This window comes from Aulonocara stuartgranti, assembly GCF_965226115.1.
Source record: "Aulonocara stuartgranti genome assembly, chromosome: 13".
NCBI classification, from domain to species: Eukaryota; Metazoa; Chordata; class Actinopteri; order Cichliformes; family Cichlidae; genus Aulonocara; species Aulonocara stuartgranti.
The window spans coordinates 14,219,049-14,245,112 of record NC_138949.1 but is presented as its reverse complement, the minus strand read 5'-3'; the positions used below and the strand labels follow the sequence as shown (position 1 = coordinate 14,245,112).

Below are 26,064 nucleotides of genomic sequence, written 5' to 3'. Positions count from 1 at the left end.
TGCCTCTCGTGTGCCTTGTTCCAACTGGGAAGACAGATGCTAACCTGCAGGCTATTAGTTGTAAATCATGGTGATCTTAGAATGGGTTTATATAAAATAAATACTTTAAATTTTATAAATTTAAAACACTGGTAGCATTTTGAGGGTGTCATGTTTGTCTGTGTTATTGAAGGCATTAAATTTTGAAAAGACTGCTACAGAAAACTCATTTCAGCTCAGTGCCGCTGCCACACCGACAAAAGAACCGCTGTGTTAGAGGTCATCCTCTGGCAATTGTACGGACCTCTGTGCTCGGTTCAGCAGCACTGCACTGGTAAAACTGGCTCTGCTTCAGCTGCTGCAGCACAAAGACATTAATTACAACACAAGAAGCAGCTATGTTGGCAACAATGTGTAACGCTCCAGCTTTCCCCCGCTGTGACATTCACTTTTAGGTATGCTGCCAAAGATTAAAGGGAAAGTAATTAAACTTCTCCTAGCAGAGACAAAATACTACCAGCCGGAAAACCTGATAGAACATACAGGACGAAATCTTATGTAAGTCTTGTTAGTTGTGTTTTCAATTGGCCTGAAGGAAAATCACAGTAAAACATGCTTAAAGAGTGCCCTCTTGAGTCCAAACTGTGATTTTGTATTTATCTGCACCTTTTGACAGGTTACAGCTTTTAATAGCCAGCGTGTCTCTGCCCTGAACCCAAACTGGGAGCTCCTTTCGCAGAAGAGGAGCCTGATAGCAGAAGACTCTGTCTCCCATTGGAAATTTCAGGACCCACAACTAAACCTGCAAACTTGGAGTGAAGAGTAAGACATGCAATGAGGTCTATGAGATCTTTAAACCAAGGACCATGCATGTGAGGAGAAGGATTTTAAATTTAAGTCTAGATTTAACATGGAGCTCAAGAAGAGACTTAGGAAAATAGATTTCACTTTCTACATTTTGTTAATATTTCGTCCATCCATCCTTTCTTTTGCGCTTGGTTGTGGGGTGGCTGTTGCCTATCCCTGCTGTCATAGAGTGAGAGGCAGGGTACACCCTGGACAAATCACCAGTCTATCATTAAAAAAAGAAATTCAGATAAAGATGTTTCCCATCTGTTTTCCTCATACAAAGATCTTTAAATTCATTCATGTATATTTTTCATTCAGTGTTTTAAGGAAGTGATGCAAAATACCACATCCACAAATGCAAATTTGGTGTTTCTGAATTTTATTTTCTGTTTTTAAGAATGAGTTAGTAAATATATGAGTACTATAAAATACTTATTAGACTTAAAGTTATTGTTCCTTTTTGACATTGCATTTGACATTGCAGGACTGAGTTTATTGCATCTATCTTGGAATGTAATTTTTAAAATACGGCCTTATTTGTTTGTTTGTTTTTATCCCTCTTTGTGAGGATTCCTTGTGTTGTGTTTTTGTTGTTGTTGTTTTGTATGTGCTTCTGTATACCACATGTGTTAAACTGTCTTCTCATTTCAACTGTCTTAGGCTGTAATATATCCCAAGCACGCTGCTATCTAAGGGGGCGCTGTAGCTAACTGAGCCCAGACTGGCCCTTTAAGTCTGACGTTTCAGATTTCCTCCACGTTGGCCGCACATGCGCAGATAGGCCTACCTGCAGAAAATTAGAAGCGAACAAGGAAGTCTGCCCCTGAGTACTGGATGATAGGCTGAATAAAAACAAAAAAACTCTCCGCCGGAAAGTCGACACTTGGTCACCAGTTTATATCGGCGTGACAAGATGTTTAAAAAACTCAAGCAGAAGCTAAACGAGGAGCAGTCTCCGCAGAGGAATGCGCAGTCACCTCAGCAGGCCCAGGTTAGTTGTTGTGGTGCTCGGAGCTAACTAGCTAAGTTAACGTCTGTTGCAAAGACTTCACGGTTTGGAAGTGGTTGTCTAGTTATTTCTCATTAAGATAACTCAAGCTGACAGCTTAATAAGCTAACTTGAATTGTCAGTTCGTCCCTTTACTGTCTTGCAAACATTAGCACCGTGCTAAGTCCTTAAGTTAGCAGCTTAACTTAGCTGTCAGCGGTTGGAACAGCTGGAACTGGTAAATCCCGTTGTCCGAGTAGAAGAAAAGTCTCACTTCATACAGCTAATCATCAATTTGTTTGTAGCCAAAATGCCAGCCCGCATTTTTATACTCGCCAGTGACAACATGGGCGTGTCTGAGTTAATGCTTCTTGCATTAGCTGCCAGTGGATGTCAGCTGGAAGCTATATTTGACCCTTGCAAATCCTACTACTCCCAGGCGCCTCTATTAAAAACAATACAGAAGTAGCACACAGATTTCGAGTTGGAAGTTTGTCATTGTCAAGCGCTAGAAACCTCATCAGATCCCTTGCTTTCCTCTTCTGTTAAAAAATGCGAAATGTTCTTTGAAATATGAAACTGCAAGTTTCTTTAAGCTCTCCTAAATATATGTGAAGGACTGAAGGTATGTGTCATAGTTTGGAGGTCCATCATAGTTCAGTTCCAAGTTAATGTAGATATTTTCGCTGCATTTCTCTGTTTGCCTTACATGCAAAAGATCCCCAGTTCAGTTCTGGGAGGAGATCCAAACCCAGACTCCGGGGCTCACAAGCTAGGGCTTGTTCCCTATCCAGATAAATGAGAGGGCTGCATCTGGCATACAATATGCAGATCCAGCAACCCTTTGGAAGATGGATAGATAAATTACCTTGTTCGAATTGGCTTGGTTCTTATGCAGATTGGCTGTTTTTGAGGAACAAATTTACATTTGTTATTCAGAGCTTGTGTGCAGTTTATGATTCCCACTGACTTTCTGTAAAACCACAATCTTAGACTGAGTTTGGCTCAAAGGTGAAGGCATACAAAAGGTGAAATCCAGTAACAAGAGAACTTACACCCAGCAAGCATCTGTATTAAAGTTTGATTTACTGCCAGGCAACAAAATCAATATTATTGTTATGACTATGTTTTTTTCAATTAATTTATTACTATTATTATTACTTCTTTTTCCTTATTACTTATTTATTTTACAGATCAGCAGTGGAGACCGACGTAACAGCCAAACTCCCCCATTTAGTGATGGCACACCTTCTCCCAGCGACAGAGAGGTGAGCATGGTGTCAGCCTGTGATTCATATCTTTATTTATGTATGTATACTTGTGTTCAGACCACAGCCTGCAGAGGTTTCCAAGTCCCTCCCCAGCTTACATTCTAATGATTGTTTCTCTTAGGCTTTAAAAATGTGCTTTGTATGCTTTGTTTATGCATAATGTCTGCTTTATAACATACAAGTGAACACTTAGTGCTGTTGGTTTTCAGAATCTTCTGGTTGTCACTAGCAAACTTCTTTGATCCAATTATTTAAAGTAATCCAACAATCTAGACATATTGAACCCTGGACTCATAAACATATTGCAGTGCATACAATAGCCAACACCAGATGGGAACATATGAGCCAGGCTTACACTGTGGTCATTAATGTTGCAGAGCAGTCAGCACTTGGATTCCATTCGTATGGTATTTTAAGTGTCTGAAGTCACTTATTATTATTGTTATTATCATTATTATTGTTACATTTTTAAAAGACCCTGTTCCACCAAATGAGCAGCTCCTTCTTTAGAGACAATGGAAAGGGCGTTTTAATGGTGTAGAGCAGACAGTGTTTCAGCATGTCTATGAATAATTGATGTATCCTCCTCAGTGTTTTTTTGTGTCTCCTGTGACTAGTTGCCATATTTTGCCTCAATAGATACTGACAAGTCAATTCAATGCAGGACTATGCTCTATTAGAAAGAGGTAGATAAGCATAGGTTTAATGGCAGTGACTCTACAACTGATGATGCAACATGTTGTTATTACATCTGTTGAGATTAGATATGGATGTTTACAGTCTTCGTTGTTTTTCAGATAAAAATATATCTTAATCACTTTTTCCTTCATTTCAACACTGCAGAACGCTCACTGGAGTAGTGGCACCGTCCCTTTTGGTCAGGTTTCTATGCACTGCTCTCCCCACTTGTGCCTTTGGAAGCACACATGTGTTGCTGTTAAGTGGCTCGGCAGCCTCAGCGTAGAAGCTTCATGTAGCATCACAGCATCTTTTCTTCACCTCACGAATCATTAACACTTTGACATCTCTGAAAGCATTGTTTCATGACTGAAGGCAGATTTAGCCCTGGTTAAAATTGTGAAGATTACATGAGGAGATGTGAAACTGTTACTCATAACATTACTGTTGATTGAGTGCTTTTCAGTTTTTCAGATTTTTTTTTTTCCCAGCTTATGTAGTATCTCTCCCTCTGTTTCACTGTCTGCTTTCTCTTTTTTATTCATCTCAGTCTTTCTCTCTCTCTCCGCCAGCCTCCTCTCATCAGGCTGGTCAGCCACTTCCTTCAGGGCCTTTTCACACTCATGCTGTTGTTTTTCTCATTGCTCTCTGTGTTCCTCTCCTTTCCCCACCTTTCGTCCCGTTACTGCACTGATGGGGGTCAGGTGCTGGCCGGGATGATAGCAGAGCCCGCTTTTCTCTCTGAGTATACTATCTTTGCTCTGGACCATTCAAAACGACCCCAAACGGCCCAGGTAGCCAGTGTGGTGAGTTTGTCCTCACTTCCTGCCTCTTTCATCTTTCTTCTTTTCCTCCTCCTCTTGCCCCGTTCCTTCCTCCCGTCTTCCATGCCTTTGGGGAATCGGTAGAGGACTGTTGCCCAAGTAGGGACAGCTTGTTCCCTGCTCTCCGTCTCCTGTTTGCTTTGGATTTAGTAGCAAGAAGGCATCTCATATGTAGGTTAATTTTGCATCTACTAGGTTGTGGTTTACACTGTAGGATAGAAGCTTCTGTGCGTTCTGCCCCATGTTTGTTTGTTGTCCCTTCTTTCAGTTTGTGATGTGTCAAAGAAATGAACAGTGCCCATTTGTCTTTAGGTGATCTTTGCTGCTTGCCCTAGAGACCCTTGTAGACCCTTAAATCCTGTTATGTTGCCTGATCGCCTTTGTCCCGTCTCCGCTAAAGTCTGTGTATTTGGAGAGTTGAGATTTTTCTTTATGGGACAAGTTTTTAACAAATTAAAATTGAAGATTTTGTCTAACTCTCTAAGTAAACAAACACATCCAAATAGCTGTTTCTTTATTTAAGATATATTTGATGTGACAAATGAAAGTTGGTATTGCTTGTAACTGCTTATTAATTACTGTTATTAAAGTTAAGGTCTATTTTTTTTTGACATTGTCAGTAGATACTAAGCACCAATTGTAAGAACGTATGGGTCGTCCGTATTCAGATACATACATTTGTACACACAGCTCTTCAAAATAATTTCTAGACTGCATAAGTCTGCTTTGTAACTAGGTTTGTAGCAGGTAAATGGAGCTCAGTATGAGGGTCATGTGTCAGTAAAATTGAGAGACATTGTTTAATTGTCTCTTAACTCTGCTTGCTCATTTTAAATGCCAACATAGCCCAGTACGCGCCCCAGCTGCTGTCATTAACCAGGATTTGTGTGGATATTGTGAGATAATGTAGTGATTATAAAACAAGGACTTTATTACTTCAGCACAGCTGCTTCAGAATGACTGCCAGTCAACTTGTAGTGTTATTGTGCCAGTTATCGGAGAACAAAACGAAAAATATGCAAATGAAAGCAACTGTTTGATGAATTCAACTGCAATAAAATACGAACCTCAAGAGACTGAACTGAGATGGTATCTGTCAGCAGTTTGGCTGTGTTTAAGTGGACCCATGAATATTTAGAATTTATTAACAATGTCTTGACCGTCTCATAATGATTTCTTTGGTTGATCTGTCTGATTCACCTCTTGCTAGATGCTGCTTATGATCTGTAGTTTGGAAAGAGGGGAAGCCTTAAATTCTGTTGCCTCTTCATTATGTGTATGGTTAATGACACTGATTAAGATGCAGTTACTCTTTGACCTTTTCATCGTTCTTTTATGTAACCTTTGCTTTGATATTTGCATGAAGGGATCATTAGATTCCTGGTATAGAGTTGTAGGAGTGTTGATGTGCTAAAGCCACAGATACAAATGTCCATCACAGTCATTTTCACATGTTAGCGATGTGACATAGTCTTGATTTTGGGATCTCATTATATTTAAATTTACTCATGAAATCATTTCATAGATTTATTTATTTTTTTATATTTGTTTTTTGTTTTTGTTTTTGTTTTTTTACTTGTTCTGCTAGCAATGTTTGTCTGTTGACTGGAGGCTTCTGTCATAATTTTTCTTTATATTTTAAATGGTACTTTGTGGAGTTGGTGATAGTAACTCTTCTCAGTCACGTTTTGTGGTCTATGATCTGTTTTAAATTTGGTTTCTGATTTGTCCCTGTGAGAATTTTGTTTGATCTTGTGGTCCTGAAATAGAGGCACTCAAGTGCCCTGGTTTGGTAGGTTTACATTTGGTGTACCGTTCTGCAGTAATTATCCATGAGTCATTGTCCATTTTTTTTTTTTTTTTTTATATGACTGAAAATAGGCAGGCATGAAGGGCATAATAGTGAAAGGTAATGCTATAAATACTCTATTTTAACCTCCAGCAAAACCAGTCTTGGCGAGGAGCGGCCATCTGGGGATGATGGGAAATAACAGAGAAATAAGAGCACAGGGACACAGGACGAAATATAAAGGCGCTAATGGAGTTGTCTTACAAACAAACAAGTTCCTTTTTATTGCTAATCACTCAGACACCTTGCATGTCATTGAAGTCTTGACAGTAAAACTTTAGCGAAGGTCACATTTCTTAAAAGATTGAGGCCTGCTGTGTTTGTTCACATGCTGACATTTTTTTTTCCACTATTTTTGCTGACTCTTTGCTTTATACCCAAATTCTTCTTGTTCTTCACACACATGTACAATAACTAAATAGATCCACTTAAAAAAAACGTCTAGTGGTAGTGGTCACGAAGCTCTTGACAGGCTTGGTTGAAAGCAAGCGTTCACATGACTAGCTGTGAAAATGAAGCGGAAACAAGTAATCCACAGGAAGGAGTAGCTTGGAGCTGGACAAGGGAGGAGAAGAGTTGCTCACTTTGATGCTGCTTCTAACAAATCAACTAAACCAACTAAGCTGCTAAATGTTCCCTCACATCAGTTGTGACGTTGTCCTCCTGTAATGCAGCTGCAGACAGCACTGCCAAGCATCTTTAATTCAAACGCAGCTCTCCTACTTGACTTTTAACTATTTGTTCTGACCTCATGGCTGTTTGTAGTTTTGTCTTAACCCCTTTTTGTTTATTCTACAGTAGAGATGCCTTCTTTTGTGTATTTAACCCCTCTGTTTTTTCCAAGTTGCATGAGGGTACCCATTGCCCCTGCATTGCTCCCAGCAATACTAATATTGCTCCCTCCAGAGTAATCAGGGAGAGCCACGCTGGGTGTGGATGACTAACTGGCCCAGGACAAGTTCGCTGATACAGCTGCCCTTTTCCTCATAATCTCATCTTTATTTTTTGGTCTTTAGAGTGCCTCTAAAGGTGCATTGAGGTCTCCCAGAGGCAGCATCAATGGGGATGGAAGTACTTCTCCTCATGTAAGAGTATTACCAACCCTCCTCTTTAATCTTTTCAATGTGATTATTTCAGTGTTTTTGCACATTCATTAATGAGTTTGAGATCTTTATGTTTTTTGTTTTGGTTTGTAACAGAAAGAGGAGCCACAGTCATTTACCCAGAAACTACAGCTGAAAGTGCCCTCAATGGAGTCATTGATTCGTAGCGGAGCCAGTCGGGCGGAAAATCTGTTTCGCTCTCCATCTAAAGACAACCTGGTCCGAACTTCATCACGCGAATCCCTGACTCCTTTGGGAGAAAACGAGTCCCCCAGTGCCCCGGCATATGATCCACCCTCGGACATTGAGAGCGAGGCCGAGGAGCCACCAGGAAGTGTAGAGTCTCTGTCCAAAGAGCAGTTGTTACACCGAATGCTTAGAGTAGAGACGAGCCTGGGGAAGTACAGGGGGAAGTATTCGGAGGTGAGAAAACAGACAGGATGCTTGAAGAGTAAAGTGTAAAGTCTGTACATGAATATAACTCCTGCTCATCTTTACATCTTTGTCATGCAGCTGGTTACTGCGTACCGTACCGTACAGCGAGAAAAAGAGAAAACGCAGGTACATTTTACATCCTTTTTTTTTTTTTTTTTTTTTTTTTTTTTTGTCAGTATTTTTCTCATCGGATGTTTTTTGGAAAAAGAGAATAACATCTGAACTGATCCAACGTACATTTTTGTTCTCCCCAGGCCATCCTCAGTCAGAGTCAAGATAAAGCACTGCGCAGGATAGGGGAACTACGAGAGGTACGGCTATATGCTATGGATGTTTTTGTGTCTTTAGATTAAAATCATTTTTTTATTAATATAAACTGCACAAATGAATGAATAATCTACTGTATAGGAGCTTCAGATGGACCAACAGGCCAAGAAACACCTGCAAGATGAGTTTGATGCTGCGCTGGAGGAGAAAGACCAGATGATCACTGTGCTACAAACACAGGTGTGTGGATGGTGGTGGGAAAATAAGCCAAAGCTTTTCTGCTGTTTAGGATTACAACTTTATAAGTATGGCTTATTTTAAACACCGTACAAAACAAAACACCCAAACCCAGTTTAAATGTAACTTTTAAAAAAATTTACTTTAAAACCTGCTTTAATGATAATTTCACATTAATCCTTTCAGTTTAAGCATGATAATCACTGCAGTGATGTTCTGGTATAAATGGTTCTTGAGTTCTGAATAAATGTGACGTTATTTAAAATCAGAGACAAATGAAGTGCAGAGGTTTTGTATTTAAAAGTTTCTCAGACCAAACAGGAATGCTTCACTTGCCTTGAAAATGAGTAGGTTACCTGAAATCAAAAAGCTGAAAGAACCATGTAATGCACAAACAGTCATGTAAAAATCAAGAGTTGTTTGAGACTGCATATCTACATCATGCGGATTTGTCCATACAATTTTAGTCGTCTTGATAACAAACAGCCAAATGGAGAAAACCTCCATGGCAGGAGTAATGAATCTGTATAACTATAACTCTGAGTTCGATTGCGGGGAACAATAACAGATCTATCTCAAGTTGCCAAAGGGACTGTGATTCATTTATTGATCTTTGTTCCTCTAAGGTTGCTCTGTTGAAGAAACGGCTCCAAGTGGGCCCCGATGGCTCGCTGCCCCCTGAAGGAGAGGTTCCTCAGTCTGAAGCTGCTGAAGTCTCTGCTTCTCCCACACAGAGTCCTTTGAAGGAGAGCGAAGTAGAGCCTGAAGTCATTGAGGGTAAGTGTATTTATTAAAATATATGGTTATTTAGTTGCCTGTAGTAAGGAGTCACACTGTGTGAGCAAATTTTTTTTTTCTAAGCAGTGAATTTTAATTTCTGGACAGGAGAGGGCAACAGTGATCCAACTAAACTCATGGAGGCTCTGCAGAAGAGAGTGAAGAGGCAAGAAAACTTGCTGCAGAAGTGCAAGGAAGTCATGCGTACACACAAGGAGCGAAGCGCCCAGCTTAGCAGTGAGAATGAAACTCTGCAGGAGCAGCTGCAGGAGCGACTGCATGAGTTGGAGAAGATGAAGGTGGTTACCCTGTGTTTTTCAGAAATGATAGAAGAGTTGGAGTGTAGTTATACTGTAATATTAGGACGCTTTCAGTCAAACAAAACTATACATTTTGGATTAAATATACACAGAATTACAGCAACAATAAGTTAAAGTGCCCAGATATTTCAAACTGATTTCCCAGAGATGAGCACTTGCTATAAACCAAGTAGTAAACTATAATTATAAAGAGGTTTGATTAAAGTGGGGATGGACGGTAAGGACTGAGCAGTGTGTTTAGAGGAATTAATACTGTGCCGCAAACTGTCTGCCAGAGTCTTTATGGTCCGCTGAGTATGTGACTCCATTATCTCGTGACACAGCAGATCGCTGTGGTTCTCAGAGTCCGAACATCCAAATTCTCTGGCTGAGCTCCAGAGTGAGGGTTCATGTCATGTCAGCGTGACATGACTGAGCCATTGTTTTCATTGATTTCAAAACATTTTGCTGCAGTGGTATGATCAGCTCGTGTAGTTTGTCCTTAGTCGCTCTGATGTTTTGCAGCGCATGATAACAAGTGGTTGTTGTAACAAAGCCATTGAAATAATAGACAGCTTGTATGTGCCGTCACTTGATTGACTTGCTTTCATTTATTGCCATAATATTTTTTTTTTTTTGGGGGGGGGGGGGGGGTTGTTTTTTTTGTATAAATCCGCAGCTTGTTTGGGAATGGAGGCCTGTCCTTTGTCAGGGAAAGCAGAGGTTAACAGGCATTTAGCCCTCCTAAAACAGCATGAAGGGATCCTGGAACTGCTGGGCTGTCCTTCTCCTTTGCTTCAGACAAATATCCCATAAAGCAGAACATCTGTCTACTTTTCCAGACCCTAACTTCAACTATTTTTGAATTCATGTTTTAACTGTGTGTTGCCGTCCTTGAGTATTGTATGCTATTTGGTCTTTCTTTGTCTCTTTGTTTATTCATATGATACGTTTTGACATTATGAAAACATTCTGTTAATCACAGTGCTGCATACATACTCATGCCGTTGGCACACTTGTGTCAAACAACAGAGAAACATAGCCCAACATTTCCTGTTTAGTAACTGCTTGTTAAAGTGCGGTGCCACAGAGACATGTCTACTACATGCCACGGTTGCAAGAGTGAGCTGTAATTTGGGTTGACTTGTTGGTTTAGTTGGCCATGTATACACACTGGTTGTTTGGCTTGTGGGTGAGGCATCCTGGGTGGTACAGAAAGCATCTGATTGGGAAGTTATCAGAGCAAACACGTATACAGGATGTAGGAAGCGGTGCATTGTGAAGTGGCATTCATGCCATTAGGACACGTGTGACTTTTTTTATTTTTAATTCTGTCGATTGTTTTGTCTTTAAAGGAACTACACACAACAGAGAAGACTAAGCTGATCACTCAGCTGCGTGATGCCAAGAATCTCATTGAACAGCTGGAGCAGGACAAGGTTAGTGAGGAGCTTTGAGATCTGGATTGAAGGTTCTTCCGTTTCAGTTACATGTGTATGTGTGTGGCCGTGTGTGTGTTTTTACTCTGCTGTTGAGTAGCTTCAGACTCATATTGTTTAGCTTAAACTTTGACCCCAGCACTGCAGGATGGATAGCAGTTCTGCGAGGAATGCTGAAAGCGCTTAAAGCCGTAACACAATTAATAGCACAGGGCTGAGTTTTACAGCCCTCGTTCATGGAGAGCAGATCAACATAAGCTTTAGTGTTGATTCCTGTGCTCAGGGTATACAGGTAAAGGGATGATTTTTCTTTCATGGGGTACTGGTTTTTTGTTTTTCAGGGAATGGTCATTGCTGAGACCAAACGGCAGATGCACGAGACACTGGAAATGAAAGAAGAGGAGATTGCACAGCTGCGGTCCAGGCTCCAGCAAGCTATAGCCCAGAAAGAAGAAGTACAGGAACAGAAAGAAAAGGCTGAGAAATCGGGTACGTGCTGTCCATGTCAGGTAATGTACAGAAAAGTTCAGTTTTTTCTAGATATGTTTGTGATTTTTTTTTTCCCCCCCTCCAATAGCTTTTGAGGAACTTGAACGAGCACTGGGTGTAGCTCAGAGGGCAGAGGAGGCTCGAAAACAGCTGCAGGTTCAGCTGGAAGAGCAAGTGAAAGAAATCGAACGGGCCAGTGAGCAAGAGAGGAAGAGTCTGCAGCAGGAACTCACACGAGTCAAACAGGAGGTTGTCACCATCATGAAGGTCAGGAAAGGACTTCTCCTGAATATTTGTTTATTGATCGAATAAGTAATTTGCTGCAGTCATATTTCTAGCTTTATCCAAAGTGTTGGCTTCTTTGAAAATGATATATTGTAGCCACAGAAGTACCAACATTGACTCAGTATTGTAAGCATTTACATTAAAAAGAATTTAGTGTGTATAAAATGTTCCACTGCTGTCATGGAGAGCAGTAATATCACTTTGTTTCACGAGCTATGATCATCTGTATTTATATTTACCATTCTTTTTTTTCTTTTTCTTTTTTTTTAACCAATATTAGAAATCATCAGAGGAAACTGTGGCCAACATGGAAAAGCTCCACAGTGAAGCTTTGGCAGTTAAAGAAGAAGAGATGAAAGAGAAAATCAACAAAGCTGTGGTTGGTGCAAAATGTTTTCCCTTATTCAGTTTAGCAAAAAAACCACTGTATAAAATAAGAAAAATATAACTTTAATATTTGTGGGTTTTTTTTTTAAATGCTGTTTAGGAGCAGTGCAAAGAGGAGTTTGCACAGCTGGCTAAGGAACGGGAACAGCAGGCCGCTCTGGCTCTGGAGGACGCAGAGTTACAGAAGACTGCTTTAAGGACAGAAGCTGATAATAAGGTTAAGGAGATCCAGCTGGAGCTCGAAACTGCAAGGACTGTGAGTTTGTTTGTTTATTTGGTTTTTTGGTTTATTTTTAATATTGAGAAAAGCAACAGCTGGCACACTGCAGAGCCTCGGTTTTACCTGTTTATTGCATCTTTGTGGATGTAACTTGTTCTTTCATATTGAATCTGCTAATCACTGACCGATTGCTTTGAGGTTCAGTTTTATTTAATTAATTGGCAAAATAACTTGAGTATGCTTGTGTTTATTTGGTTCTGCAGTAACACGCCACACACACAGAAGTACTATATATATATATATATATATATATATATATATATATATATATATATATATGTGTGTGTGTTCTTCCTCTACCCCCCCCCCCCCCCCCCCCCCCCCATTTTTGCACATGTCGAGGAGCATGTCAGGCTACATTTCACTGTGTGTTATAGTTGTATAACTATGCATGTGACAAATAAAGAACCTTGAACTTGAAAGTGAGCAATTTTCAATGTGTAAATATTTTCACAGTCTACATTTAATATGTAATGCTGTCAAGCATTAAATCCTTATGTACTTGAAGCTTTTACAGAGTTGCTAGTAATTGAACTGTGTCACAGCTTTATTGTTAAAAAAATATCTTAATAACCGTCAATGTGTTTTTATAGCTGTGTCAGTTCTGTGAATGATTAACTGTAGCAGCTTAGCGGAAGAATCTAACCACCTCCATGTATGTGATTGCAGCGGATATTGGAACTGGAGAGCTCTGTGAACAAGATCTCACAAGAAGAAGCGGGTCTCTCCCATGAACTTTCCAGTCAGCTGGAGGAACTGAAGAATGAACACAAAGAGCAAATCTCTGCATTAGAGGAAAAGCACCACGAGCAGCTGGAAAAGCACAAGGGCACCCTAACCCAGCAGCATAATGCTGCCCTTGAGGAGCTCAAGGAAACACACAGGGCCGAAATGGAAACCCTTCTGAAAGACAAGGAGCTGCAGTTCCAAGCACATGTCGAAGAGATGAATCAGAAAACTCTAGAGAAGCTGGATGCAAAGCAGGCAGAGTTAGAGGCGCTCTCTGCTGAGCTTTCAGAGGTGCTGAAAGGTAAACAGCTTTTGGAGGAGAAGCTGTCGGCTGCTGAAGATGCTCATAGTTTAGCGCTACAGGAACACGAGACGAGGTTTCAAGATCGGGTGTCAAAGCACAGCGAAGAGCTTGAAAATGTCAAACGTGAGCATGATCAGTCGCTTGGCGGAATAGAGAAAACTCTGAAGGAGGAACTTAATGCATTGAAAATTGTTCTGAATGAAAAAGAGAAGGAAATCGAACAATACATGCTTAAAGAAAAAACGCTACAGGAGGAATCACATTCCACTGCACAAGACCTAGAAAGCAAGATTAAAGAATTGGAAGCGCTGCAGCAAACTTTATCAGAATCCCAGCTTGAAATTGAGAGTTTAAAGGAATCTAATGCACAGTTAAATAAGATAACAGAAGATCTTGATAAGTGCAAGAAAGAACTGACAGATGTGGAGCATCAGTTGGAAGCTGCAAAGAATGAATGCCAACAAAAAGAGAAATCCCTTCAAGAAACTGAGCATCAGTTAGAAGAGAGCAGGAAAGCGCTCTTGGAGAAAGAGAAGTCATTTACATCAGAACTGAACACTAAACTGGAAGAACAAACACGCCTCAAGAAACAGCTGGATGACGAAAAAGCTGCCAATGAAGCAAAGCTGAAAAACACTATAACTGATATGGAAGGTAAACTGAAATCACAGGAAACCAAAATGGAAAAATTCAAACAGAAGGCAAAAGAAATGCAAGAGAAATATAAGAAAAAGCTTCAGCAGAATGAAGAAAACATGAAGAAGGAGCTTGCAAAGAAGGAAGAGGAGCTTCAGCAGAAAGAACAACAAGTTCAGGAGAAAATCGTAGAGATGGCCCAGAAAAGTTCCCAAGGCCTCAGCAATGCAGTGTCAGAGCTGCAGGATAACCATAAGGAGGAAGTGGAGAAACTACATGCCACTCACAAGCATGATATTGAAGACCTGGAGCGCCGTTGGCAGGAGCGGTTAGGACAGCAGGAGGAAGAATTAATGGAGAAACATTCAGTCATACTGCAGGAGAAAATCCAGGAGCTGGAAGAAGTGTCTCAGCAGCTTAGCAGAAGCAGAGCGGAGACTGAGCAAGTAATGGGTGAAATAAGGGGTTTAAAGGAGGACCTGGCGATCCGAGAAACCACTGTGCAGAAGCTGCAAGAAGAGCTTAATGAAGCAGCACTTAAACTTGAAAGTTTGGCAAAGAGTGAAGCGTTGCTAAAAGAACAAATAGAGTCAGTGGAAAGGAACCTTAACCAGGCGCTCGGTGAGAGAAACGCCCTCCAAGACAAGCTGAACGAGACAGAGGAAGAGAGCAGAGAGAAGCTGAAAGCTTGGTCAGATAAGTTGAATGAAGCGGAAAAACAGCTTGAAGCGCTGGAAGGTGCCAGATTTAAGGAAAGTGCAGACTTGCAGAGTAAATTTGAGGAAACTTCCATCCAACTGAATGCCAAGGAAGCAGAGTTACAGCAGCAAATGATTAAGATGAGCAACCAATTGAACCATTACTGTAAGGAGGTTCAGTTGAAAGTTGAGTGTGGATCTAATGAACTTCAGCAAAACGTGGAGAGTAGGTTGAAAGAGCTGGAAGATAAACTACTCTCTGGTCAGAAAAAGGTGGGACATCTTAAAAACATTATCCTTACTAAAGCAGATCAAATTTGCACTTTAGAGGAGAGTGTTCGCCAGCACACCGAGGAGAATAAAAATCTATGCATTTCATTAGAACAGATGACTGCTCAGGTAAATGCTCATATGGAGCACATCAAAGCCTTAACACATGAGGGAGAGACTCATTCTCAGTCCATTAGTGAACATGTAGAGAAGATTGAGGAGCTCAGCGAAGCAAACAGAGTCATATCAGAAACTTTGAAAGCAAATGAGCTGCATATCAGTGGCTTGGAAAGCGTCGTCGGTGACTTAAAAAATCAGCTAGCAAGTAACATAAAAGAGAAGGAGGAAGCCATAAATCAGCTGACGCAGCAGTATGAAGAGGAGAGGCAAAAGGCCGCTGCTCAAATGGAGAGACTGGAGCAGGAGAGGCAGTCTGCTTTAGAGCAGGCGGATACACTCAGGACCAGTCTGTCTGAGTTAGAGATGAAATTCACACAGAGCGACAACACTACTGGATCTCTGCAGGCCCGGCTTGAAGAGCTGGAGCGAGAGATCGCCGAAAAGAATGAAGCTTTGCAGCGGCTGACAGCAACAATTGACAATCAGTCCGTCAGCAAGTCTGAGATGGACCAACTGTTGAGTGAGAAGGAGCAAAAAGTCAGTGGGCTTACCGTAGAGCTTGAGAGCTCCATCAGTCGACTTAGTGAGCTTCAAGAGCAGTTAGACCTAAAGACGAAAGAGTGCGAACAGCTCACTTCTGACCTCAAACAGCAACACAGCATCATTGAGAATGAGAAGCGCGAGTTGGTTGAACAGCTGCAGATGCAGTGCACCCAGAAAGGTAATGTAGAGCAAGAGATGGCCAAAAAACTTCAGGCCCTCGAGGAAAGCAACCAGCAGTATAAACAAAAGCTTGAAAGTCAAAGGGAGGAATTTGAAAGGTTGAAAAACGAGATTATCAAGAGCAAGGACGGGAGTCAGACGGAAACTGAGGAGAGCTTGTCTGAGAGCACTCGGAAAATGTCTGAGCTGAAAAAGAAAGCTGAGCAGAGAATCAGCCAGGTTACAAAACAGTTAACGTCACAGCTTGAGGAAAAAGAGCAGACGATTACAACTCTTCAGACTAGCCTGGATGAACTTAAGAACAATGAAATTTCTGTGCAAAAACACACAGAAACATTAGAAGAGAAAACAAAATCGCTGGAGGATGCTCTCGTCAAGCTTAAAGAAGAGCAGGCCAAACACCTTGAACAAGTTCTGCAGAACGAGAGGCTTGAGAAAGAAAAGTCTTTAGAGGAGTTGAAAGTCATGTATGAAGACAAGCTGACCTCACTTCAGAGTGACGCAGTGCAACAGGGGCAGCTCAAAGACATTGAATCAACATTACACGAAATCGAGGCAAAGCTAAAAGAAGCAGAGGAGCAGAACGGAAACCTTCTCGCAGAAATAAATCGCCTGAGAGCAGAAATTAGCAAGAAGGATGCCCAATTGGAGCAATATCAGGGGACTGCTAGGGAGGTCCAGAATCCATCAGAAACTGAGGTAAAGGTGGAATGCAGCAGTATGCAGCAAACCAAGAGTGTGATGGAAAACGAGCTGGAAAACCATACTCCTGCTCAAGAGGTGCACGATGAGGACTCATTACGGTCTCTGAAGAACAAACTGAGCCAGGTGAAGAACGAGAAGGAGAAAATCCACAAGGACTTCGTCAGGCTGCAGAAAGATATGCGGTCACTGAGGAAGGAGCATGAACACGACCTAGAATACATGAAGAAGGAGCTGTTGGAGGAGAATGAGAAAAAGCTAAAGTAAGGCTTAAAAATGATCGTGAAAAATCCCTTGTCTGTATAATATTAGATTTTTTTTGTTAATAGTTGCTAATTACATTTCCTTTGCTCTCTGTTCTAATAGGCTGGAATTAGAAGATTTGGAAATGAAGCACAACTCTGCGATGAAGCAGATAATGAGGGAGTTCAACGCACAGATGTCTTTGAAAGAGAAGGAGCTCAACACAGCAGTGAAGGAGGCCATCGGTGAGGCAAAAGAGAATAATGCTTAACCAAATTAAACCAACAAGATTTACAAGCAAAGGAAATGAGCAGTCGAAATTGTTCACTTTTGCTGTGGTCAGAATCTTTCAGTACTGCACTTTGATTATGTTTTAAACAAACGACTGGCTTAAACTAGAAGATCAAAGTAAATATGACTCACGTTCTTGGGATGGCTGTGTTGTGACACTGTACTTTTTACTCTGGACTCAAATGGGAGCATTAAGGGATTACTGCTTGTGGAAGAAATGTTTCCTTCATGTTAAAATCCAGTCCAAAATTAGAGGCAAGTGAACATATAAGTTGTGTTTTTATGCACTTGGCTTCTTCTTCTTTTTTTTTCTTGATTCAGTAAAAGCTCAGAGTGTTGAAGAAGAGCTCATCAGTAGCCATCGTGAAGAAGCGAGCCAGCTGAGGAAGGTGATTTCCCAGAAAGAGGATGACTTGCACAAAACTGTTCAGAAATATGAACAGGTTATACAGGTACTATTAAAAACTCATCCTATTTGTTTTAATGGGGTTATACTATAGGTTGCACTCCTTTGTAGACACCATCCATCGACTGTTACGGTTTGGATTTATATGTGATATCTCTCTGGCTGCCTTTAAAGAATAATTAAATTCCAAAGAGGATCTGAGGTCTGAAACAGCGCAGTGCCCTCACTGAGTGATTTGCAGCATACTTGAGTTGTGATGCTGAGATGATACATGGGAAATGACTCAGTCGTTGTTCCTTTTTATTTGTTTGTTTTTTTCAGAGTCGAGAAGAGGAGATGGGAGACAGAGTGTGGCAAGTTCAGAAACAACTGGAGGAGTTGCAAGCAAGAACGCAGGACGCTTTGGAGGTACAAATAATGCTGACCCACTGTTCTTCACTGGCCAAACATCTGTTATAGCTGTCACAACTGGCTGTGCTTTGGATGATTTTGCTTGTACTCAGATGTAGAAAATCATGCCTGTAGCTGTTGTAGTCCATTTTGAAATGGAGGGAGGGGTTTGGAGTAAATTTATGTAGTGATTCTGTTGGAGTCATATGTCACTTCACTCTAGCTGTATGAAATCACAGCATTTCGGCTCCCTTCTGGGAAAAGGCTGGAGTTTAAGGGAAGCAGTTAGGCTCATCTGAATGAGCCTAATCCAGATGCATTTTTGTGTCTGTATAAACATTTTCAAATGGCCTATTACAAAGTTCACATCCAGGTTGACAGACTAGGCAGTTATCGTTCAGCTTTTTCTTTGGGTTGCTTCATAATTGAAGATATCCGTCTAGGAGCTCGGGGACAGTTTTCCTACATAGTTTTCTCTGATCAGTCTCTCGCTCCAGTCGTGTGGCCTCTCTCCAAAGCACGCCGGATGCTGCGAAGCTCGTTTGAATCACTCAGGAATGTTCTCCGGAGAAAATGGAGATTGTCAGGCAGTGGCCAGCGTCAGTCCCTGTTCTCAATTAATATCATGCGAGGTGATTGTAGACATTAGATTTATTCTGCAGCGATACTGTCATGCAACATGTGCATAGTGAAATGGAGCCAGATAAGACGAAAGCACTCCGGGGAGACATTTTAGCCAGGTGTTGAGGTGCCATGAGACCCCTGCAGTGATTCTTCTACCTTTTGCGCACATGTCTGCATGCACACGAAGACAAAGAATTATGCTGCTCTCTCTGCTGCATTTTTCCCAGGTGAGGTAATAACTTTATGGGTGGATTGTATGGCGTTCAGCTCAGGGAGGCCTTTTCTTGGGCCTCACAGTGGGTCAGTGTGTCCCTCCACAGAGAGAGGAGACTAAATACAAGCACACTTTAGTCTGTGTAGACTACAGTGTGTTTAAACAATGCTGTTAGTCCATCTTTTAAAACCTTCTGACTTGTGTCTGTGGCTCTTAACTCCAAGCACATTTATTTCTAGTGGAGACATCAGTCTGTGAAACTGGTCATCCATGAGTGTATTATATATACATGTAATTTCTCAGCGCTTTAGCTTTAGAAAATGTTATTCAAACAATTCTAAATTGTTCGGGAACTATTTTCAGCAGTGGATAAATACACATTTGAGTTTTGTTGATGTCGGTAAATGCAATTCTGTGCTTTTAGAAGACTGTGGAGCTTCTCGGCACAGAGGTCTGAGATAATATGGATACTGGGGCGGCACTAAATGTGTCATTACTGTAGTTTTTACATCCTTTTTTTTTTTTTTTTAATCAGGTTGAAATGTTGATTTAATTAAGGTTTGGTTCTAACACACAGTGTCTTCTTTCTCTCTTGTTTTTTTGTTGTTTTGTTTTTCATTTTAGGAACAGATGACCCCAGAAGAACTAAAGGTATACTTGTTCATTATATGCTGGTTTCACTGTTCCTAGCGTACAATTAAATTTACTAACATGAATACTAACAAAAATATAACGTTCACATTTCATATTTTCTGATTCCTGTCCCTCTCGATCTCAGGCTCAGCTCGCTGAAAAAACAACGTTGCTGAGCGAGGCTCGACTGAGAGAGCAGCAGTTTGTTGAAAGAGTGAGTATCGGACCCCCTTGGTGGCTCTTTCTGAGGACACCAAATCCATCGCAGTGTATTCCCAGGATTCTGTGGCCTCCAGCAAGAGCAGCTACTGCTCTCCTGCTGCATCAACTTAATTACACAGCACATCTGTTTACATTTGGTTTAACCCCATAAACAATCACAACAACGCCTCCAACAGCTTTTCTCACACACACCATCGTTCTCACAAGCATCCTGCCCTCCTCTGAGGATGGCCACCAAAATGCTTATGTCCTATTTAGCAATTACTCTAATGCATAGAATTAACCCACTGGGTTAAAGAGTTTTTAAATAATGTGTGCATGCTTGTTTGTTTCTCCACGCTAGATTCACTCGCTCGAGGACAAGATTAAATGTTTCCACCGAAACACTGTTGTAACTCATCTCGGGAGCACATTTAAAGGTAACACCATGAATCACTTAGTTCTGCTTCTTGATCCAATTTCCTTATGGATTTTCACAGCAGAGATGACATGCGTAACGCTTGAGCGCAGCCCAGTCTCATGGGAAAGTGTAACGTAAGTTGTGTGGTCTCTGTAGGGGCGGAAAAAGGGCCACCTAACCTTTTTTAGTGTAATAAAGGATTTTAAAGACAGACCATGTGATTATATTTTGTGTCAACACGTGAAAGTTACAGTAAAAGTGTAGCTGCTCTTTAAGATCTCAGTTGGTGTTTTGACACTGCCTAATCTGACAGTTAACACACTGCTTCAGAGATCAGGCAGGAGGTGCAGGTCCTCAGCAGTGTGTGCCGGACTGCTTTAGCTATGCTTTTGATTATGGTTTAGCTAGCAAAGCAGGATTTTTAGGCTTGCTGGTAAAGATAAGAGCTGGGGTTATAATTAAAGCTAGACTACGGGTTGAGGGTGTATATGTATACGTGTGGTTTAGGCTGAGGGAAACCTCTGGAGATTGACCGTAAGTCAGTGCAGTCTCCAAGTCTACCACGGCCCAACTGCGTTTCATCTGTGTGAGAGTATTTGGAGAGATTGAGTGAGTCCTCTCGGACCTTCTCTGGTGCTGTAATAAAGAGAATCTGCTGTATAAGCGGGGGGGCGGTGAAGAAGCCATGCTTAGATTTAATGGATTTTGCAGATTGTGGCCTAAACGTTTCCTACGCAGGACACTGCAGCACGCAGATTTCTCGAACCTTTCTTATCCAGTACATGTATATTGCTCATATTCATATTTAAAGCCGCTGATGACTCAGTTGAGCTTACGTAAACCACCTTGAGTTGTATTTTTAGGTAGGAAATTGATCAGAAAGCTGTTGAAATCTGCTTTCCTGTGTGGTTGATGTGAAAGTTGTCCTAGGTGGGGCAACACAGGGTCAGGGGGACAAAGGGCATGGGATTTATTGGTGACCCATTACTCCACACCAGAGATCAAAGACTTGTTTGCACTGCTCTATCACCTTTTCCTGTACTCTAATCGCACAGTCCTTCTGGGCACATTCAGGCACATTTGAGGATGTTTGAGTGATTATTTCCAATAGGCACAAAGCGACTGGATGTTGTTCCATAATAAAGCTCTTTTCTTCAGTCATGAAAGTGTTAGCAGCCCTGTCCAAGTTGTAACTCAGTCGTTTCCATTCATAGCTTTTAGTGGGATAATTGTGTTATAGCTTTGGGTGCAGACCTAAAAACTTGTGTGATATTAAAGTGCTCATGCTGAGTCTCACCATTCTTTCCTGTATTCAGCTTTAGTGCATAATTTAAACTGTGCAAAAGGTGGTTTTGAATTTGCTTGCCAACATAAACCTGATGCTGTTAGTTGGGGGGGGGGGGTTTGTGTGCGTTTTCCAGGATTGTTGTACTTTAAAACGACATAAAAACGACCTACATACACTAACATGCAGCTCTCACAGCTGTGTTTTAGTTTTTTTTGTGGTAACTGTATTGAGGTTGGATTTTTCTCCTTAACCAAGGAAATATAAGCAAAGTGGCAACCTAGAGTAGCTGATGTGTAGTCATATTTAATACATTTGAGGTCATTACAGATGTTGAAATAATGGGATTTGAAAGACATTAAAGAAAGAGAAGTTTGACAGTTGTGGTCATCGTGAAATATTTGATTTGTTGTTTTTGCTTGTTGTTACAGATCCTGGACTCAACATTTCCGACGCCTTCTCAGAACCCACAGAGATGGAGTACCTGAGGAAGGTGCTGTTTGAATACATGATGGGACGGGAAACAAAAGTATGTTCTGGTTTTTATTTTTTTATAAAAAGATTCTACAGGAAGAAAAAAAACCAATAGTTTTTATAATTAATCTTTTTCTCATTTTTATGTCTCCATCTTAGTTGGCTGAGAAAACATTAGCTGCTGCTTTGATGGTCTATTAGATGAGATGATTCAAAACCACCATATAAAAAAAAAGTTGCTGATAATTTTTATTTTTAAAGCTGGTGACCTCCATCTGCTACTCATTTAGGAAGCTATATAAAACTCATGTTGTGTCCAGTCTTGTTGGATGTAATTAACAGCGATCTCCCTAATTATCAGTGCTGTTGACATGGTCCTAAAGTCAGCGGGAGTTTCCCAGCTCCTCAACAAACACTCTTTATAACAACATGGCAGACCTCCCCCGTGCGGAGGATGTCCGGCAGGCTGCCCGCGAGCTCATACATCTTGCATGATGCAGATTTGCCATTTAAAGGCATGCTGGCCTTGTTTAGTGTTAGCTGAGTAGTTGGGTTCCTTACACAGCCCAGGAGCCCTGTTTCTGATTATCCTCTGTGTTTATAGGGAAATGCATGCTCCCTGGCAGATAGGCCTGGAGTTGATTATGCAGATAATTTTCATTCTTGTTGAGCCTTTTCTTGCGCTTCAGTTGTCTCAGAACAAGCTTGATTTTGATTGGATGATGGTGTCAAAGGCAGAGGTTAGCTGGGGGAAAAACAGAGATTATACTAACACCACAGATGACTCCTGCCTTGAAAGTAAACTGACTTAAAAAGATGACGATCAGGGTGTCAGTCAGAAAAATTCCCCTTTTTTCCACAGACAATGGCCAAAGTGATTACCTCCATGCTCAAGTTTCCTCCTGACCAAGCTCAAAAGGTTTTGGACAAAGAAGACTCGAAACCAATTGTAAGAATCTTTTTACAACTTGGGGATATTTAAATGAGGTCAAATGTGTATCAGGATTTGAACTAATTTCATATCCGTCTCTTCCACAGCCTTGGTTACGATGAGTGTTTGAATGATTCGGGTACTTCTGGATCTGCTGCTACTGCTGCTGAAGGGGGAAGACTGCCATTATCTGTTTGCATTTCTTGTCATTTTATTCATGTGTGTTTGAGAAAGAGAAAGCGTGTGTGTGCGTTATGTGTGAATGTTCAACAGGTATGAGGGAATAAGAGAATTTGACAGAAACACTTTTTTTTTCCATAAACCGTGTTTTTCTTTGAAGTTTAATTTACAAGTTTTAGATGAGAGTAAATGGGTTTCCTTTTATTTTAGAATGTGTTTATAAAGATTGGCTTGTGCAATAAATTATATTATCATCACATGGATGCCGACGGTCAGTTGATTTGTAGATCTCTGTGTTGTGCTGTTGTCTGAATCACTTCCTCTGTAAAACTGTAAACGACCCTTTAACTGTGCACTCGCACCACATTAAGATACAGGCCCCTGGACCTCTTTAACACAGCTTTTCTATGCTTTATATTTTGACACTGACAGAAACAAAACTGTAAATTGTATTATGATAATAAAAACTGTACTAAAGGCGCTATATGACTTGCTATACAGTTTTCTTTTTCAGAGTAACATTAAATCCTATTTACAGAACAACTTTTGTCACTCCTTTATCCTCATCACAATACAGATTTTTGTTTTGTAGCTTATCTAATTACCTGTCTTTGCATTAGTCCCAGTGTCTGACTGAGGACTGTTAACACCTGGTTAAAAAGACTGAATGAAAACAACAAATCTGGGTTTACAGATCTCTCACTCTACTTTGCCTGACCTTTATTCTTTTTCTCCACATTAGAAGTACAGACAACACACAAGTATATTAGACCACTGACACTTTCATGTAATGAGAATCGGAAAGAAATTTGCTGTTGATTCTGTATATGGACACATTTAAGGATCTGCCTGTTCCTTATATGTATACATTTACAGACATTAAATTAAATGTGGCATGAGCAAATGTCCTAAATCACTTTTAGAAATGTGTTTAAAGATTGCTTACTTTTAACTTCAATTAAAAAATGGCATATCACCAACTCCAAATGTATGTTGCAAATGGAATTGGCAACTCATAAATGACATGCTGTATGTTTAAAGTCAGAGTTAATGATTCCCAGAAGATTATCTCCAAATACATCAGCTGATTTTCCAACTGGCCTTTCAGCAAACTGCACATGATTTGTTGTGTAGAGTTCTCAACATGCAAAGCAGTGAATACATAAAAATAGGAGCAGAGTGCAGAAAACAAGTTTACAGACCCAGCTTGTAACAAACAGCTGGATACAGAGGTCAGTTTATCAGTTTATATGCTGATTGGACATACTATTTGTTAATCAGTATATGTATCTAAAAGCCTGTTGCACAAGTAATGCACTGCAAAACAGCAGTTCCCAGACTAGTATAGATAAAACTGATAAATGAAAGAAATGCAGAAAAGTTAAAATGATTTTTCCAAATGATTCTTCAGTCTTTGCGTTTTCTTTTGCTTTTATTTGACTTTTGAGTTCAGTTTGAGTTTGAATGATTTTAATAAAGAATCCTCAATAAGTAACAGTCAATAAGATGGAAATGAAACCTGTAACTTTTAAAAATGATGAAGCTGTCACTGTTCAACGTGACGGGAAAACGTCAGGGGGCAGCAGTGCGCCCTCATCCCTCGGTTTTGGAGAATCCAAAGCCCCCCAGAGCCCACGGGTGAAATGTGATGCTTTCTAAACCATTCTCGTTTCTCCGTGACCACGTTACCAGCGTCCCTGGACCACAATAAGAAAAAAAAAAACTCATTCCGGCTGCTCCTTTCACACTAAAACCTCGACTTTTCTTCTAACGTCAGAACGGTGATTAAACCAAACAGCGATGCTCTTATTTTAAGTAGAACTTCCCTTACTTCCATGAAATCTTTCACTAACTTGACAGCTGACTGCATTTATCTCAGCGACAGCCAGCCTGCGAGCGAGAACCTCCTCAGATTGACACAGAATGGAGAGAAGCTGACGCACCGTTATTTACCGGAACGTTAACTTTTCCGTTGCGACTCTTTCCTCATGCCATCACAGTCTACATGCTCTGCAAGACCCGGAAAATACTTGAAAGATAGCTTATAACAGTTTGCCCACTGAATAGCTCACTACTCCTTATTGGCTTTTTCTGTCCCTCACTTTTATTTTTATTTTTGGGGAAACTACTGCGTTATTACGCACGATGCGCAAAGGGATGGCTCCTCCGCGGAGATACAGGACGGGAGTACGGAATGTTTTTTATGTTTATCTCTCCATTTCAATGGCTTATTCTTACAACATAGACTTAGAACATCCTTTGGTGTTCCGCGGACCAAATTCTAGTTTTTTCGGCTATTCTGTGCTGGAGCATTATCACGACAACACACGCTGGTGAGTCCCATTTTGCATTTTCCGACAGCGATGCAATGGATTTGTGTTTTTGTCGTCAAAGTTTAAATGTCTCTTGAGCCCAACTTGCATCCACACCCAGATACTTAAAAGTACTTGTAACAGCCCGCACTATTTGCATTCTAAATTCACTGCCTGCAATAGGATTTCCCATTTTTAGGTGTCAGTAATGTATTAAAGAGATGTATGTTAAAGTGTTCTGGGGGGGTTTAAAAAAAAAAGCATATCTGTGTCCTTCCTCTCATTTCTTGTCGTGGATGCAGGGTAATAGTCGGGGCACCAAAGGCAAACTCTTCCTACAGTAGCTCTGTGCAGTCTCCCGGAGCTCTATATAAGTGTCGAGTTCACAGCAACCCTGATCGCCGCTGCACAGAGATGGATCTGGGAAGAGGTCAGTCACACAAACCCACAGCATCCATACAAACACCACACAATGCTGAAGCAGGCAATGCATTCGGTCATACACACAGGTTATAACAGATTCGTTTATTTTATATATATTTTTTTTAAAAAACCACTACCCGGTGCTGTCCTCCTGCTACTACTGATTTATTGCATAAACTCCCCCACGCCTCTGTTTTGTTTAACCAGAATAACGAAGTCGTATATTGCTGCTAACACTGTGCGCTGTTGTACTTTTAGCCCATAACTTACTATATCGAGACATGAAAAAAAGACAAGTGGGTTCTGTGTGCAGAGGTGTATAAATATTTTGATAAATATGATTTATGCCTTTGCTAATATTTTCCAAGCAAGTGAGCCAAAAGCTGGGGCTTCGACCCCCACCCCCCTATCCCCCCTC

General features: G+C 40.8%; 2 protein-coding genes across 2 annotated transcripts in view; both read left to right on the top strand.

Annotated features, from left to right (window-relative positions):
* Positions 1-1,592: 1,592 nt before the first annotated feature.
* Positions 1,593-23,454, top strand: golga4 (golgin A4). The gene is made up of 24 exons (XM_082557174.1): positions 1,593-1,819; positions 3,010-3,084; positions 7,455-7,523; positions 7,638-7,964; positions 8,055-8,102; positions 8,231-8,287; positions 8,385-8,483; positions 9,107-9,257; positions 9,366-9,556; positions 10,912-10,995; positions 11,337-11,484; positions 11,573-11,751; positions 12,050-12,148; positions 12,257-12,412; positions 13,106-16,881; positions 16,985-17,106; positions 17,474-17,604; positions 17,880-17,966; positions 19,411-19,437; positions 19,565-19,633; positions 19,985-20,060; positions 21,758-21,855; positions 22,663-22,749; positions 22,839-23,454. The coding sequence occupies exons 1-24, from the start codon at positions 1,742-1,744 to the stop codon at positions 22,851-22,853; spliced, it is 6,249 nt and encodes a 2,082-aa protein (XP_082413300.1). The 5' UTR covers positions 1,593-1,741; the 3' UTR covers positions 22,854-23,454.
* A 1,145-nt stretch (positions 23,455-24,599) lies between these two features.
* Positions 24,600-26,064, top strand: part of itga9 (integrin, alpha 9) — a 55,002-nt gene continuing 53,537 nt past the window's right edge. Inside the window, exons 1-2 of the mRNA XM_082556885.1 lie at positions 24,600-25,244; positions 25,526-25,653. Of these exons, the coding sequence (XP_082413011.1) occupies positions 25,057-25,244; positions 25,526-25,653 (316 nt within the window). The 5' untranslated portion in view covers positions 24,600-25,056. The remainder of the gene's footprint in view (positions 25,245-25,525; positions 25,654-26,064) is intronic.

Excerpts from the sequence above, each read along its gene's own strand:
- golga4 (XM_082557174.1), top strand. The coding sequence starts at position 1,742 with ATGTTTAAAAAACTCAAGCAGAAGCTAAACGAGGAGCAGTCTCCGCAG. Across the intron at positions 8,484-9,106 it reads TCACTGTGCTACAAACACAG|GTTGCTCTGTTGAAGAAACG; the intron begins GTGTGTGGATGG and ends TGTTCCTCTAAG. Across the intron at positions 12,149-12,256 it reads AGAAAATCAACAAAGCTGTG|GAGCAGTGCAAAGAGGAGTT; the intron begins GTTGGTGCAAAA and ends AATGCTGTTTAG.